The sequence below is a fragment of the Antechinus flavipes genome, chromosome 1 (assembly GCF_016432865.1).
Source record: "Antechinus flavipes isolate AdamAnt ecotype Samford, QLD, Australia chromosome 1, AdamAnt_v2, whole genome shotgun sequence".
In the NCBI taxonomy this organism is placed as follows: domain Eukaryota; kingdom Metazoa; phylum Chordata; class Mammalia; order Dasyuromorphia; family Dasyuridae; genus Antechinus; species Antechinus flavipes.
In genome coordinates, this window is record NC_067398.1 from 23,105,138 (window position 1) to 23,121,366 (window position 16,229).

Sequence of the window (16,229 nt, forward strand, 5' to 3'; positions counted from 1 at the left end):
ATACAAACCAGGAAGAGCCAAAATAGAAATAAAATCATAGATCAATTCCTCTAATGAATATTGATGCAAAAGTTTTAAGTAAAATACTAGCAAAGAGATTCTATGACCAGGTAGGTATTATACCAGGAATGTAGGGCTGGTTCAATGCTAGGAAAACTATTAGCATAATTGAACATATCAATAACAAAATCAATAGAAATTATATGATTATCTCAGTATGTAATGCCTTTGACAAAATAGCACCCATTCCTATTAAAAAAAAACCCACTAAATAATATAAATGGAATTTACCTCAAAATGATAAATAATATTTATCCACAATCATCAGAAAGAATTATCACCCCTATTAATATTATACTAGAAATGTTAAGTAAAACAATAAAAGAAATAGTGTAAATTAGAGTTAACCTAGGCAATGAGGAAACAAAATTTTCATTCTTTTTAGATGATATTATGCTTAGAATATCCTATTTGAATTTTTTGAAATTATCAACAACTTTAGCAGTTTTGGTATACAAAATAAACACATATAAATCATCACCATTACTATATATTAATAACAAAGTCCCCCATCAAGAGATAGAGAAATTCCATTTAAAATAATTGTAGACAATATAAAATACTTGGGAGCCTCCCTGCCAAGACAAATCCAGGAACTATCTGAACACTAAATTATAAAACACTTTTCACACAAATAAAGTCAGTTCTAAACAATTGGGAAAATATTAATTGCTCATGGGTAAGGTGACCCAAAATAATAAAAATTACAATTCTACTAAATTAATATATTTATTCACTGCCATACCAATCAAACCACAAATTCTAGTTTTTAAGCTATTATTTCCTTCAGGATTTTTATACTTCTTTTACTGTTATTAATTGTCTTTTCATAATTTTCTTGCCTCACTCTCATTTCATTTCCATGTTTTTCTCTACAATTTTCATCCATTTCTTTTATTTTTGCAGAAATTCTCGTAATGCTCTGAGATACCACTACACATCTGTCAGAATGGCTAGAATGACAGGGAAAGATAATGCGGGATGTTGGAGAAGATGTGGGAAAACAGGGTCACTAATACATTGTTGGTGGAATTGTGAATACATCCAGCCATTCTGGAAAGCAATTTGAAACTATGCTCAAAAAGTTATCAAACTGTGCATACCCTTTGATCCAGCAGTGCTGTTACTGGGCTTATAACCCAAAGAGATACTAAAGAAGGGAAAGGGACCTGTATGTGCCAAAATGTTTGTGGCAGCCCTGTTTGTAGTGGCTTGAAACTGGAAAATGAATGGATGCCCATCAACTGGAGAATGGTTGGGTAAATTGTGGTATATGAATGTTTTGGAATATTATTGTTCTGTAAGAAATGACCAGCAGGATGAATACAGAGAGGACTGGCGAGACTTACATGAACTGATGCTGAGTGAAATGAGCAGAACCAAGAGATCATTATATACTTCAATAACAATACTGTATGAGGATGTATTCTGATGGAAGTGGATTTCTTCGACAAAGAGAAGATCTAAATCAGTTTCAATTGATCAATGATGGACAGAAGCAGTTACACCCAAAGAAAGAATACTGGGAAATGAATGTAAACTGCTTGCATTTTTGTTTTTCTTCCCAGGTTATTTATACCTTCTGAATCCAATTTTCCCTATGCAACAAGAGAACTGTTCAATTCACACATATATTGTATCTAGGATACACTGTGACATATTTAACATGTATAGGACTGCTTGCCATCTGAGGGAGGGGGTGGAGGGAGGGAAGGGAAAAGTCAGAACAGAAGTGAGTGCAAGGGATAATGTTGTAAAAAATTACCCAGGCATGGGTTCTGTCGATAAAAAGTTATAATTATGGGGAAAAAAAAAAGAAGAAATTCTTGTTATGCTTGGGTCCAATTAGCATTTGAGGATTTTTTTTGGTAGTTCTTTCTCTTTTATTGTCTTCTGAGTTTAGTACTTGTTTTTCTTCGCTACCAAAGAAGTTTTTATAGTTAAATTTTGTTGTTGTTGTTTGTTCCCTCTTCTATCCTATTACTTGATTCTGAACCTTATATTAAAGTTGAGCTTTATTCACCTGGGCATAGAGAAGCATGGCCTCAAGCTTCAGGCTTTTTTGTGCTATTCTTTTCAAAAATAGTTCTGCAAGACCTACAGGTTTTTGATGATTTCTAAGCTGGAATAATCCTGGGAGACATGGTCAATGTGTTCCTCATCTGGACTCTGGCCATTTTTATGTTAAATATGGTAGAAATATATGTTAAAGTCAATACATGTATATATATTTATACAATTATCATGTCACACAAGGAAAAAAAAAAGGAGAAGCAAAGTAAAATGCAAGCAAACAACAACAAAAAGGGTGAAAATGCTATGTTGTAAACTGTTGTGTGCTTTCTAGAGCCCCTAAGCTGGGGTGTCAAAATATACCATCGGGACTAACTCTCCAGAGGACCTCAGTACAGCTGAAGTCCTTGGTCGTAGTGGAGGAGTAATGAGGTGAGACTCACATGGATGATCAAACATAAGTATGTTTATTCCAAATTCTCTCATTCTTATATACCCTAATACCCTTATATAACCAAAGCAACACTGAGTAGGTGGGACCACGTAAACAACTTGCTATTTTGCCATTTGGTACCACTTGGCTCTAATTACAACACAAGATGTCACTGCCCTCTGACTTCTCAGGAAGGCTGAGAGCCCTTAGGAGAGAGGGGGAGCTGAACCAGACATTATCAGCAGGTTCCCTCTGAGCTGAAGGGTCTTATACCTCACTCAGAGTTCCCCCAATGTCTGTGGCCCTCTACAGTGAACCACACTCAGTTCCCACAGTCCTTTCTCTGGGAGTAGATGGCTTTCTTCATCACTGAACAATTGGAACTGGTTTGAATCATCTCGTTGAAGAGAGCCCTGTCCATCGAATTGATCACTGTATAATCTTCTGGTTGCCATGTATAATGATCTCCTGGTTTTACTCACTTCACTTAGACTCAGTTCATATAAGTCCTTCCAGGCCTCTCTTAAATCATCCTGTTGATCATTTCTTATAGAACAATAATATTCCATAGCATTCATATACCATAATTTATTCAGCCATTCTTCAACTGCTGGGCATCCATTCTGTTTCCAGTTTCTTGCCACTACAAAAAAGGCTGCCACATGTGGGTCCCTTTCCCTCCTTTAAGAGCTCTTTAATATATAAGCCCAGTAGAAACATTGCTGGGTCAAAGGGTATGCACAGTTTGATAACTTTTTGTGTGTATGGTTTTTTTTTTTTGCAATTGACTTGTCCAGGGTCACACAGCTAGAAAGTATTAAGGATCTGAGGCCAGATTAGATTAGAACTCGGGTCCTCCTGACTTCAGGACCGGTGCTCTGTCCACTGTGCCACGTAGCTGCCTCAGTTTGAAAACTTCATGAACACAGTTCCAAATTGCTCTCCAAAATGTTTGGATACATACAGAGTTCCACCAACAATGTATTAGTCGGACTCTGGTCTTTACAAGGAAGAGCCTCTGGATCTCTGCTGCTGAACACTAAGGCTCTTCTTTGCTTTACTATGACCAGGACCCTTACTCCTTTATGACCAATCCTAAGAACTCTTCTCTCCCTTATTTATAACCCAAAGTTGCATATGGGCAATAGATTTGCCAATCAGCACTATATGTACCCAGTAGCTGTTGCTGTTGCTGCTGTGACAAATGTTGTTATGTGTGTATAGATGAATGCACCCTTATGCTAATGGACATGTTCCAGACCTCTATCAGATCTCCAGCCCAGTGTTACAGTCTTCTCCTGCCTACCTCTTTAGTTTTCTTTGATTAAAAAAATATATCACTCTGAATTATTGTCGACTCTCCTGCTCCAAATTTTGATTTGAGGCATTATTTAAATTTGTATGGAGCAGAATATTATGAGAGTTCACCTGGGTGGTGGGCCTTGTGTTGAATGGGCTCCAATCCTTCCCTTCTTCATTTTTCAGATGTTTAATTCAATTCCATTTAATTCCAAAAACATTTATCAATTACCTATTATGTGCCAGGTACCCTGCTATGTACCAGGGGTAAAAAAGACCCTGCCCTCTGGAGAAATTAATCAATTAATGAATGCCTATCTAGTGTTAGGCATTAAGATTACAAAGACAACAGAGAAATAATTCCTGCCCTCAAGAAGCTTACATCCTACCAGAAAAAATCCAACAAATATTTATTAAATTTCTTGGTGTTTGTATGTGCTAGGTACTGAAACTACAAAGACAAAAATACAATTAGAAATAGTCCCTGTCTTATGGATCTTAAATAGGGTAATTAAAAAGAGCAGAAATTTCATGAGCATTTGTTAAGCCCCCACTTTACCCACGGAACCAGGTGTTGGGGTTACAAAGACAAAAAAAAAAATGAAGTGATGTCTATTCTCAAGGGACTTACCTTATTTCTTCATATTTAACATCATTTAAAAGAATGATTTTTCAGAATGTTTCAGTAACAAGTTGACATTTATTTTCTGGGAAAATAAGAGGAGTTTTAGGTTATTTTTCCAGACATAAATGTTTAAGTGCTCCTAAAACATAATGTATTCAAATGTACTCGCAAGGTTTGTATAGCTTCTCCCTCTTCCTCCCCCTCCAAAAAATGTTTTTTCCCCTGCCCATTTTCCCCTAGACATGCCTATGTTTTAGGATGGGTAGCCTAATGAGGGTGTATGTTCATAAAAAGCAGCTCTGCATTTATAGTACTCAGTAATGAGCCAAACCAGAGAGCCCACAGTGGTGAGAACTACAGCACAACAAAGAATTCCACATCTCACCAGGGGGAAAGTCTCAGATTCCTGTACTTTGCTTCTGTGTGTGTGTGTGTGTGTGTGTGTGTGTGTGTGTGTGTGTGCAGTCACTGTCTAATAATATGACCATTTTGCCATCCCCCTGCAAATAAGACTGAAGCTGCCTCCTGATTGGTATAACATCTCACTTTCCCTCAGCATTGATTTTTCTGGCTCTCCTTATCTGCTTCATAAAAATAAGCAAGAGGGACAAGACGCTGGTGAGACTGGAGACTGAGAAGCTCTGGGAGCCTTCCTTTTTAGCATGAGACAGCCTCTGCTTGCTTTCTGGAGAGGGAAGTTGGATTATCAATTGTTTTGTAAATGTGTATGGTGATATTTGCTCCGGTAAGTTTTTTTATCTATCCGAATAGCTATGATTGCTTTTTCCAACAAGCTTTATCTGATTGTGTGTGTGCCTGAAACTGTGTTCTTTTTATCCCAAGTAACATGTTTTGGGTAATCTTTGTAGATGACTTCTTGGTGGTCTCTGGATAAGTTCCATTTAGGGGTGAGTGTGTGTGTGTGTGTGTGTGTGTGTGTGTGTGTGTGTGTGTGTGTGTGTGATGTGGTCTCACGGGGGGGAAAGTATTTGAACAAACTTATCCTTTGCACCATAAAAATGAAATGTTGTTTTCATTGTCACAGATACAGTAATTGTGCTACACCCTGCTTACCACTTAATTAAAGTTTCTTTTATAAGTGGCTCTCCAGAGATTTTTCCATTTTTGTGTTTAGTCCACTAAGAAGTTGCAAATGCCATTGTGGGGGACGTTGGAGGCTGTTTCTGAATTCCATCCGGTACCAATTCTTAGGTAGTGACAAGTTTCCTACAAAGCTGGATCTGGGTGTCTGTGCATTGAAGAGGGTTGAAAATTGTTTTAATGAAAACTAGTGCTGACCATTAAAGTAAATCACAATTAGACCATCTCCCCCTTCTGTGGCAGGGCATAATCTAGATTGACTGGATCCTTTTTCTGCTCAGTCTTTTCTTTTTGCATCGTATGTGGTGTGCCAGGCTTTGTCTAATCCCTTGGCATCCTGCCCTAATGCCAGTGTGGCTCAAGCCAGACAAGAGAAAAGTATGCATAAAATAAAATACAATTACTGTAAAATTATCATTGGTTTATATGATGAGCAGTTAAATGTCTTTCATGAGGGGAAGAGGAAAGTCAGCTTTGTTCAACAGTGCTCCACCAGTCTGGAAAAAGTCTATTAATACGACTGCCAACCCCAGATGATAATCTGATCATCATTCTTTTTTGTTTTGGAGATAGAAGAGTAATATTTTTTAACTTTCATTTTGAATATATATATTAATTAAACCCCCTTTGTCTTTCAGTTGTTCAAATTAACAACGAGAAGCCATTGTTCTTTTTTGTTTATTTTTGGTGTAATTGACTCCTTTGGTAGTTTGGTGAAGAATATGGATCTCTTCTCAGAATATTATTTTTTTTAAATATGGAAAATAGAATTTATAGAATTACAAAGGAAACCAATCATAAAGATGCAATTTTTCCCATAGATACCACCCCTCAAATTCTATATATAATCCCTTTGAGAGGGGCTGCCTGTGGAATACATATTAAGAACTCTTGCATTAAAAGATAAACTAGAGTCATAAGGGGATGTTAAAATGCACGGATGGCCATGCATCTCCAAGGGATTTGATCTCAAAGTTGGAATTGCCACATCTCTAGCTCATAGGCAAGGACTTCCTTCAGGATATAGTCAACCGTATTTCAATTCCAAAGTCCTTTAAAAACTTAAATTCAAAAATAGTAATGGGCTTCTAGAAATGCTATAATTCATTTTTTCCCTCCCAGCTGAGATTTCTTCCCTCTTACCTCTTTAATATCCTGAAAGAAAGCTAACATTTATCCCAAATAGAAGGGTGTCAAGTTAATCCATTTCCACTTGGGAAAAAAAATAAAACTCCCTTGGTTGCATCCAAAAGAAGTGAGAGTCACCCATTATCTTTAGGAAGGATACTCTGGCTGGAGACTCAGTGTTCTGCAAAAGACTTTCTGTTCCTGCACAACTTTTAGCTCAGGACTCTTAGCAATTACTGCTATGCAAGCTTGAAGACATTGATCATGTTTTTTCTCCCCATGACTGTTCACATTTTCAACAATCGTCCTCATTTCCCAGCTGTTGTAACAGGTTAGAGAGAGAGTCATTAGCTGTAAACAGAGCTTATCTTCCCTTTTAGGCAATTTCAGGGACATAAATCCTTGCAGAGGTTCCAAAAGGGTAATGTCTATTTCATCCTATCTATCTTGTTCCACAGGTTGTCCATTTCCTTGGGGATTTGGGCACTAGGTTTGACTGATGTATTTTTGTTTCCTTCTTAAATGGAGAGGGCTATCTACATAAGGGATCATTGACTAAAACCCTGAATATCTGAGGGGAAAAAAGGTTCTGTTAGGGGCTTGTGATTGGGAGCTAATTGTAGAGTTCTTGAGTTTTAGTCCTGAATGGCCTAAAATACCACACTAAAAAAAGCTGATTTCAGCCCAAGATGAGAACAGAACCAAATTGAGAGGGCTATTGGTAGAATTCTGTTGAAGGAAAAGCTAAATGAGCTATTTATTGCACACATAAACACACACACATACACACACACACATAAAAACCACAACCTTAGAATGATGCTTATAATATTCAGTAAAGCTGAATCAACATTCTTCAATGACACTTCTCTCTTGGAATTTCACTTCCTCAGACAAGATTCTCATGTGAGTTTGTGGCCACGAGGCTGTCGATATGGCACTTTTGGAAGCACAGCTGAAAAGAAACTACCAGCTTTTTAACAGTTGTTGGGGGCTGGCAAATAATATACCCTTTTGTCTTTTCCTTTCCTTCTTTCTTTCCTTTTCTAACAGCCATAGAAACTCCCTCTTCTTGTCAAGATTCCTCTTTCACCATAAAAACAGCATGGATTTTGAGTCATAGAGTGTGTATGTTATTTCTAGTGTTTGCAGCTATAAATTTGTAGATGCAACTGTAACATACAAAACAAAAAACAGGTAAAAGGAGAAGTTTTTTTAAAAAAAGTATAATGATTCCTCCTCTTGTCTTTAAATCCTTTTTAAGATTTAAAGACACAAATTTCAATTAACAAAATTAATAATTATTGTCTTCATCATCTTGACATTATCCCATCTTCCCTACCCTGATCTCACCCAATACTATTATATTTGCTTTGATTTATTTATGGAAAACTTTTTAGTTCTTCTCCATGCCCAACAAAATTTCCTTCCCATGTTTGGATCATTTGATAGGGTTGAGGAGCCACTTCAGGCTTGAGATTAGAAGCTATCTACACAACAGGAATAATTTGAAAATGAATTCAGCTATCAATAAACACTCTGAACACTTTGACAAAGAGTAAATTAAGAATCTCAAAGCATATTCCTTTTGTACCTGAACACTGAACTCACCATTTCAAATCCATTTAGCCCCAGTGCAATTCAGATGATTCTCATGGGGGGAGAATGCAGTTGACATCGAATCAATACATTTGAAATCTCTCTTAAAACCAATTCAATTTGAGTATAGAGCGAAGGAACTGATGTTTTTATTTCTAAAAAAAATCTTTCTGTTAGTTTGCTATCCTTGGGGCAAACCTGCTTTTTTTCAGTCCTGACAAAAGAGCAAAGAAATAGTGATGATGAAATTGTTGCCGGAAGACATACTGTATCTCATTGTACCTATGTCAGATTCAACAGAAATAACTCAGGGTGTCCAAAAATATGAATTCTATGCATTCAAAGTTATATACTGATGTGTTAACTTCATATTAACTTTTTGGAGTAATCTCCTGCACCTTATTGCTTTACAATGCCTTCTGTGTAGATATCGATTTAATTAAAAGAAGATCAGAGTGAACAATAAAGTGTGGTTTCAACCTAACAGGTACTTTTTCAAGAAACAATCTTGGTAAATCATAACTTTCATGCTTACTGCCCCTCTCCACTTTCATTTATGGAGGGGTGTGTGTGTGTGTGTGTGTGTGTGTGTGTGTGTGTGTATGTATGTAGGGTCTTGCTAAGTGGCAAAACAGTATCAAGGGAATTATAGCAGAATTGATGCTAATAAAGAAATACCAACCAGTTATATTACCAAAGCAGTTATATGATGTTCTAAAGAGATTACACGCCTGCTACCATCAAATGAGTATTTACTTTTAATTAAATAAGTTGTGTCCAACTCAAGTATCTCATTATATGGAGGTCATCACCTGGAAACGATTGTATAGACTCTCCCCTAAAGTTGATTATTTTTCAGGATCTTGATAAAATCTGTCTTCCTTCGAGACATAATAGAATTGAAAATAAACAGCAAAAGAAATAATACTTTTTCTTACTATTTTTTCCCAACCATGTTTTTACTGTATTGTGAATTTGAACTATAAACCTGATTTGGGGCATGATAGAAAGCTGCTTGTAATTTGAAAGTAAAAATTCAAAGTAAAACTGGAGCTAAAACCTGCATATTTAGATATGATTTCTTATGAACATATGTGCATGTATTCATTTCTGAAGTATTTATTAAATATCTACTACATTAGATTACATTAGAGGTACCATGATATCAAGGACAAAAGGAAACAATGACTGTCTTCCAGTAGCTTATATCATCATCATCACCATCATCATCATCATCATCATCATCATCACTAGCATTTACATAGCATTTTAAGGTTCATAAACCACTTTCTAAATAAGTCATTCTATTACTTTCTTTTGAAACTGGAATGAGGGTTTGAGAAGGAAATAAGACACGGCACCAGTTTCATAAATTCAGAATTGGACTTTAAGGTCATCTAGTCTAATTCTTCCTTATTACAGATGAGGAAAGTGAGATCTAGAAAAGAGAAATGACTCTCCCAAGTTCACATAGGGAATAAGGGGCAGTCAGAATTTGAACTCAAGTTCTGACACTCTTTCTAATGGAACATACCATCTCATCAATGTACAGAGGGACAAGGAAATATGAAAAAAAAGGAAAATAATTTATAAATGCTAGCTATTATTAATGTGGAGGGATGAGGGAGTATTGAGCACTGATAACTGGCAAGATCAGAAAAGGCTCAATGTAAGATATAAAATCTAAGCTAAACCTTGATGGAAGCTAGGAATTCTAAAAGTGAATAGAAAGAGGGCAGCTACATGTGCATGTGTTTATGTGTTTGTGGATCTTTGTGTGTGTGTGTCTGTGTGTGTATCTGTGTGCCTGTGCCTCTCTCTGTGTGTATCTCTCTCTTTATCTTAGTGTCTATGTATCTGTGTATGTGTGTGTTTGAGTGTCTATGTGCCTCTGTGTGTGTGTATTGGTATATGTATATATCTGTGCCTCTGTATATGTCTGTTCCTCTGTGTGTGTCTGTGTGTGTATCTATGTCTCTTTTTTCTGTATGTGTATCTGTATGTTTGTGTCTGTGTATCTGTGCCTCTGTGTGTGCATTCTTACATGTGTGTAGATGTGAACATGTAAGTACACTCTTCATTCAGATCCTGATTTTAAAGGAGGTGGTCTCTTGATCTCCAAAGCTACATCTATGAACAGTAAGCTCTAGCAGGTCTTCCAAATTAGAAAGTCTTTGACTATTGGCTAATGACAGACTAAGTGTCTACTAAGGCTGAACAGAACTTCCTCCAAAAAGGTGATTACTAGGGGGTGAATTATGGAAATCAAGAAGAACATGGAGAATGTTTTGATATTGATCAATATAAGGAATACCTATGCTAACAAAACCATTTTTGTTCATTTAAAAATAAAATAATCCCTTTAACAAAATTATAGATAATTTTAAAATAAAATAATCTCTCTAACAAAATTATAGATCATTTAAAAACAAAACAATCTTTCTCTGTCTCTCTCTCTTTCTCTTTCTCTCATCTTTTTTTTGCATTTAATACAAAATGAGAAAAGACACACAGCAGATTATGAGAGGATTCAATGTAAAACAATAAATTTCCATTTCAAGAAAACCTTTATAATAAATACTACATATTGTTTTCAAAGCTGCTCAGCCTTTCTTTGTTTTTTCATTTTTCTTTTGTTCTCTGCTATGTACTTTTTCACTTTATTTACCATTCCCTATTCCTTCTCCACAAATTGTGACTCCTTCTCTCTTCTCTGTCCCTCTCCTCCTCTTTGTCTCTCGTCTCTTTCTGTCTGTCTCTGTTTCTTTGTCTGTGTGTGTGTCTATCATTGTGTATTTCTCTTTGTCTCTGACTCTGTCTCCATCTGTTTCTCTGTCTCTGTGTCTCTCTTTGTGTCCCTGATTTTCTTTCTGTCCTTCTGTTTCTCTCTCTCTCTCTCTCTCTCTCTCTCTCTCTTTCTCTCTCTCTCTCTCTAATCTCTCTCTCTCTCTCTCACACACACACACACACACACTCACACACATATTTTTATATTAAGACTGAAAGCCAGAACAAAAAGCTGATGGACTTTGGAATTACTTTAGAGTTTTTAACCTGGTAGCTCTGAACATGCCTTTGTATTGCTGTTGTTTTTAATACTTTGTTGAATCTGTCTCAATATCATCTGTTTCCTTTGTACTCCTACATATTTCATTTTGTGGATTTAAAAATGTGATCTGAGAAGACATATATAGGCTCCACCAGACTGCCCAGGGGCCAAGAATACCAAAAAGCTTTAGCGCTCCTGATAGAATCAATCTATAAATGTTTCCAGAGTAAGAGGGACTGAAAATCTAAGCCGCTCTATCACTAATGCACTAGGTAAACTGTAGAAAACAGATGAATTATTACGTTTGTACCTTTGCAGTTTTATAAAATCCTAGCCCCCAAAAGCCATAAGGTTGACAATGCCATTGATAATGCTAATATAGATGTCACTATGGTTTGAGATGAAGCCAGTCCTAAAACAGATAAATTCATTCCATTATGGAATGGACCATCATTTTGCTTCTAGGAATAATTGCAACAGAATTCTCTGTCTATAACCTATTTAGGTTAAAATGTAGGTGCCATTAAAAGATGCCATTGATGATTTTGGAGACTAGGAGGGCATGACTGCTAGTTTAAATCCTTGGTTTAGTTTTTAAAGCTCCTCACCACCTGGCCCCAAACCTACCTTTCTAACCTGACTGCACATTAGTCCTTTTTCTGTATGCTATGATTCAGCCAAACCTACTTATTATTCCTCACAAACAACTCTCCATTGCCGTTGCCACACTTTGGAAATGGATGTCCCTTATACCTGTAATGCACTGTCCAATCACTTATGCATCTTAAAATCACTTGTTTTGTTCAAAGTTTTGCTGGAACTTCATCATGGAGCCTTTCCTGCCCCTCTCTAACCATTAGTGTTCTCCTTCAAAAAATACCTTCTATGAATATTTTACATCTTTTTCATGTAATTATTCTCATGCCACTTCCCTCAATTGGATAGAAGTTCCTTGAAGACAGTAAACATTTCTTTTTTTAATTTCTGTATTCTTAGTGCCTGGCAACTTCCAGATAATTTATTAAATGTTTATTGATAGATCTATAAAATGGATAATAGGGTGACAGAGTGAATAAAGTGCTAAATTTGGAATCAGGATGAGTTGAACTCAAATTCGATCTTTAGCAGTTATTAGCTGTGGTATCTTAAATATTGCTTCATCACTGAGCCCAAGTTTCTTTAGTGAAAAAGATAGTGTAAAATCTATAGTACTCACCGAGACTAGGTTGGTGTGAGGATCAAAAGAGGTCCTGGATCCACTCTGCCTACCTTGTTATTATTGTTAGGGGATTTCACAATGTCTAAAATCCTTTTTAGCTGGAAATCCTATGACAATCTTCCTTCGTATAGCAATTAATCTAACAGAATTTCTGCATCCTCTTAAAGGGATTTTATTTTGGCATGATATTTCTAGCAATAATTCAATCTTTGTATTGTATCTGTCTCTGTTTCTCTTTTTGTCTCTCTGATAACTCTGAACTCCTTTTTTACTAAAATGGACTTATTCCCAAGTGAGCTATCTAGAACCTGCTGTAGGGTTTGGCATATGATGTTGTGAATTATTTTTATAAGCATATAAGTTATCAGGAGTCATTTGCTCAGCAGTTGCTGAGCCCCCCATTCACTTCTTTAAGTCTATTCCTGAAAAGTAGAAAACCAATGTACTTTTCCAAATATTTTAACTCCCAAGGAAGATGGGGGCCAGCAGTGTGAATCAATCTTTATTGTATAAGCACAAAAGGAGCCCCCAAATCACCTTTCTGATACATGATATAAAATATTAAAAAAGTTATTAAGACAAATTCAGTTCACCAGAAGGAGAAATTAGCTGTCATAGCAATGTTTCCACTGCTAAAGTTGAAGTAATAACTTGGAATAGTACCTTGTTACAAATCTGACTCCCTCCCAATGGCTTTCCCTGAAAAAGACCAAGAAAAAAATTTTGTTGTTCAGTTGCATCCAGTTCTTGAAGAAAAAAGCTTACAGTATGCTTATTCATTCATCCATTTTTGCTTAGATTCTTACAACAATGGCCTCTGTTTTCCTTCTCTTCTCTTCTAGATATGGTGCCCTTAGTTTCAATATTGGCCTGCTTTCCTGGTAGCAAAATTTAATTATTCTGGCAAGATAATTGATTGTATATAAAAGATGATGGCTGCAAATTAGTCATTGTTGTCTATATCTCATGCTGAGAATAGTACCTTGAACATAGTAGGCGCTTAATAAATGCATGTTAAATTTTCAGAAAAGGGGGCAAGATGGAGATCATTTGCTTATTAATGTCATTATGGTCTTTTGAAATAGAATGGTCACATGGGAAAAAAAATCGAGTACTGTTTCTCTAATGGAAATGATCTTGAACTCTTTGTTGCTTTATATTCTAAGAGGGCGTGCTAAACTTTTCATAGAATTAGGAGGAAGAAAAATAAAGGAGTTGGGACTGAGATTCCTCACGCAGGGAAAAGGTGCTACAAGTAATGAGAAAAATAAGAATAACTAGGACAAAGCATATCCAATTCAGATCAGATTTGTCTTGAATTCTCTGGTTGATTTTGGCTTCAATACATAGGCCAAGCTGAATGGTAGACTACCTTTCTTCCTAGTCTTATTCTCTTTATTTACAATACAGGTTATTTCTCCAAAACTCTTCATTGGAAAGACAAGAACTTATGAGCCACAAATTATTTTTTGAATCTTTTTTTAATGACAGGCCGTATGTTGAGGGATGGAGTAAGCAGAAGGTTAAGGAGATGAAAAAGAAGAATGGGAAAATATTTATATTAATACAAATAGCCTTGAAAATTTCAAAATCAAACCCATAGATTTCAAGCTGGAAGTATCAAACATTTGTTCAATTTTCATTTTACATTTGTGGTCATTGAGACCTAGAGAGTTAAAGGACTTACTCATACTCACATGGGTAAATAAAAGAGCTGATATTCTAACATAGATTCCTGGTCCCAAGCCCAGTGTTCTTTCTATCCTACTCCAATTAAGTTAACTGGATCAAATTCCAGTAACTAAGAAGAATGAGTCACTTTTCTCTACCTGACAAGATGAAGAAATGTCTGACAAAGAATAGTATCACTGAATATAAAGATCAGCATATCATATTAGCCAAAGACAAAGTGATCTCTTCAACAGGAAATCATGCCAACTTAATTTACTGTAATTCTGTGAGATGATAAATAAATGCAGAGCAAAGGGCTATAATTGACAAAAAGTTATTTTTTTTAATTTTGACTTTTAAAAATATTTCATAAGTGATTTAAAAAATTATGCTGCCCTGACTTCATTAAAACTGCTTTTTAATTCATGAGAACTGTTTTAAAAACAAAACAAAAAGTGTACATACATGCACACTTCTCTGGATGGGTAAGTGCAAATAATATTCTCTAGAGATCAATGCTATAGGTATCTAATTTGGCATTTATATATGGAAGGAAGAAACACTAGCCTCTCCACTCTTGCTTCTCATCCTATGTGGGGCAGCTAGGTAACACAGTGGATGAAATATTAGGCTTGGAGTGAAGAAGACCTGAATCCAAATCATGTCTCAAATACTATCAATGTTGCTTTGGATAAGTGAGCCCAAGAGAAGAAGATGGACTTCAAATGTAAAAGAAAGTATTTTAAATGATACTTATAAGATGATAGACTTTGAGATGTCAATTAAGATTTTTTAATAATACTTAGTATCTGAGCTCTGAATCAGGATCAATAAAGCAAACAAAAGCACATCATCAGGGTTAAACAAGGTTGTGAAAAGTGGGACTTAATCTTGGATATTTGTCACAGTAGAGAATTCTACAGTCTCACTTAAAATATTGCATGCAAATCTGATCTTTGAGAAATGAAAGTTTATTGAGAAAAGTTCAGTGAATGGGCACCTAAAATTAAGGGGATAGGTGTTCTATCTGAGGATACTTTGGTGCTTTGATAGATCTATAATTTCATTGATGAGCTGATGAATCCTAACCTATCTAAGCTCTTTCATCCTTGGGGATGGTTATCCATATTCTCCCAAATCTTTTGAACAGATTCTATCCAAAACAATGGGAGTGCATCCTTTAGATCCTTTAGATCTTTTAATGTTGTTAGAATATCAAGCAAGTACATTAGTTGGCCATTGGTTATAGTTCATTCTTGCTATGTGAAGACTTCATCTTTTTTATTGCACATACATGTTTCGTGTGATTACTTTTTGGTAATGTCTTGCTGCCTATTCATTCCCATCATGAGTATTTTTCCATTGTGTTCTTAAGATGGAAGACTAAAGAAAGGGTTCTTCATTGCACAAACACATAATATTCAGAAGAAACAGTTTAAGAGCCTGCAAAATTTTTAAGGATAATGGTATCATGAATATGAACTTTAAAAAACACACAATACTAGAATGGGATATGAAAGTGGTAGATCTCTCACTTGGGGGTTAGAAAAAATACAATGAATTGTTTTTCTATAAACTGCATAGAATTTATACAAGAAATGGTCCTGGCTAAAATTATAACTAGAAAAATATTAATCAATTTTTAAAATCATTAATCTATAGAAGTATCTTGAGTTAATACATGTGCATATCTATTGATCTATATCTGTATATGTATATGTGTGTATTTAGGAAGTGCCAAGCAATTATCTCTCAAGCAACCATGAATCATGGGAGATAGTACAAGAATCATTCTCATTTTATAGATGTTTAAGAGTTTTGATTATATATTTCTTATGTGTCTTAGAGAGAATCTAAACAAAGATCTATTAACCTCAAGTCTAGAATTATAGCACTCATATCATAAATTAATGGACATTAGCTGCCATAACAATCATCCTTAATAGTCACTGGCACTTTGTCCAAAGCAGAAAAGACCCTCAGAGTACATTGTTCTTCACAGTTCCCATCACAAATGGACTGATACAGAGAT

The 16,229-nt window shown here is 35.7% G+C and overlaps 1 protein-coding gene across 2 annotated transcripts in view; it reads left to right on the forward strand.

The window, feature by feature from the left end:
- The window catches only part of SYNPR (synaptoporin), a 372,902-nt gene that overhangs the window by 184,095 nt on the left and 172,578 nt on the right, over nucleotides 1-16,229 (forward strand). Inside the window, exon 1 of one of the 2 annotated variants that reach the window (XM_051980093.1) lies at nucleotides 4,926-5,175. The exons of the other annotated variant lie outside the window; for it this stretch is intronic. Within the exon in view, the coding sequence (XP_051836053.1) occupies nucleotides 5,152-5,175 (24 nt within the window). The 5' untranslated portion in view covers nucleotides 4,926-5,151. Of the gene's footprint in view, nucleotides 1-4,925; nucleotides 5,176-16,229 lie in introns of those variants that run through there. 2 annotated transcript variants of the gene reach the window in all.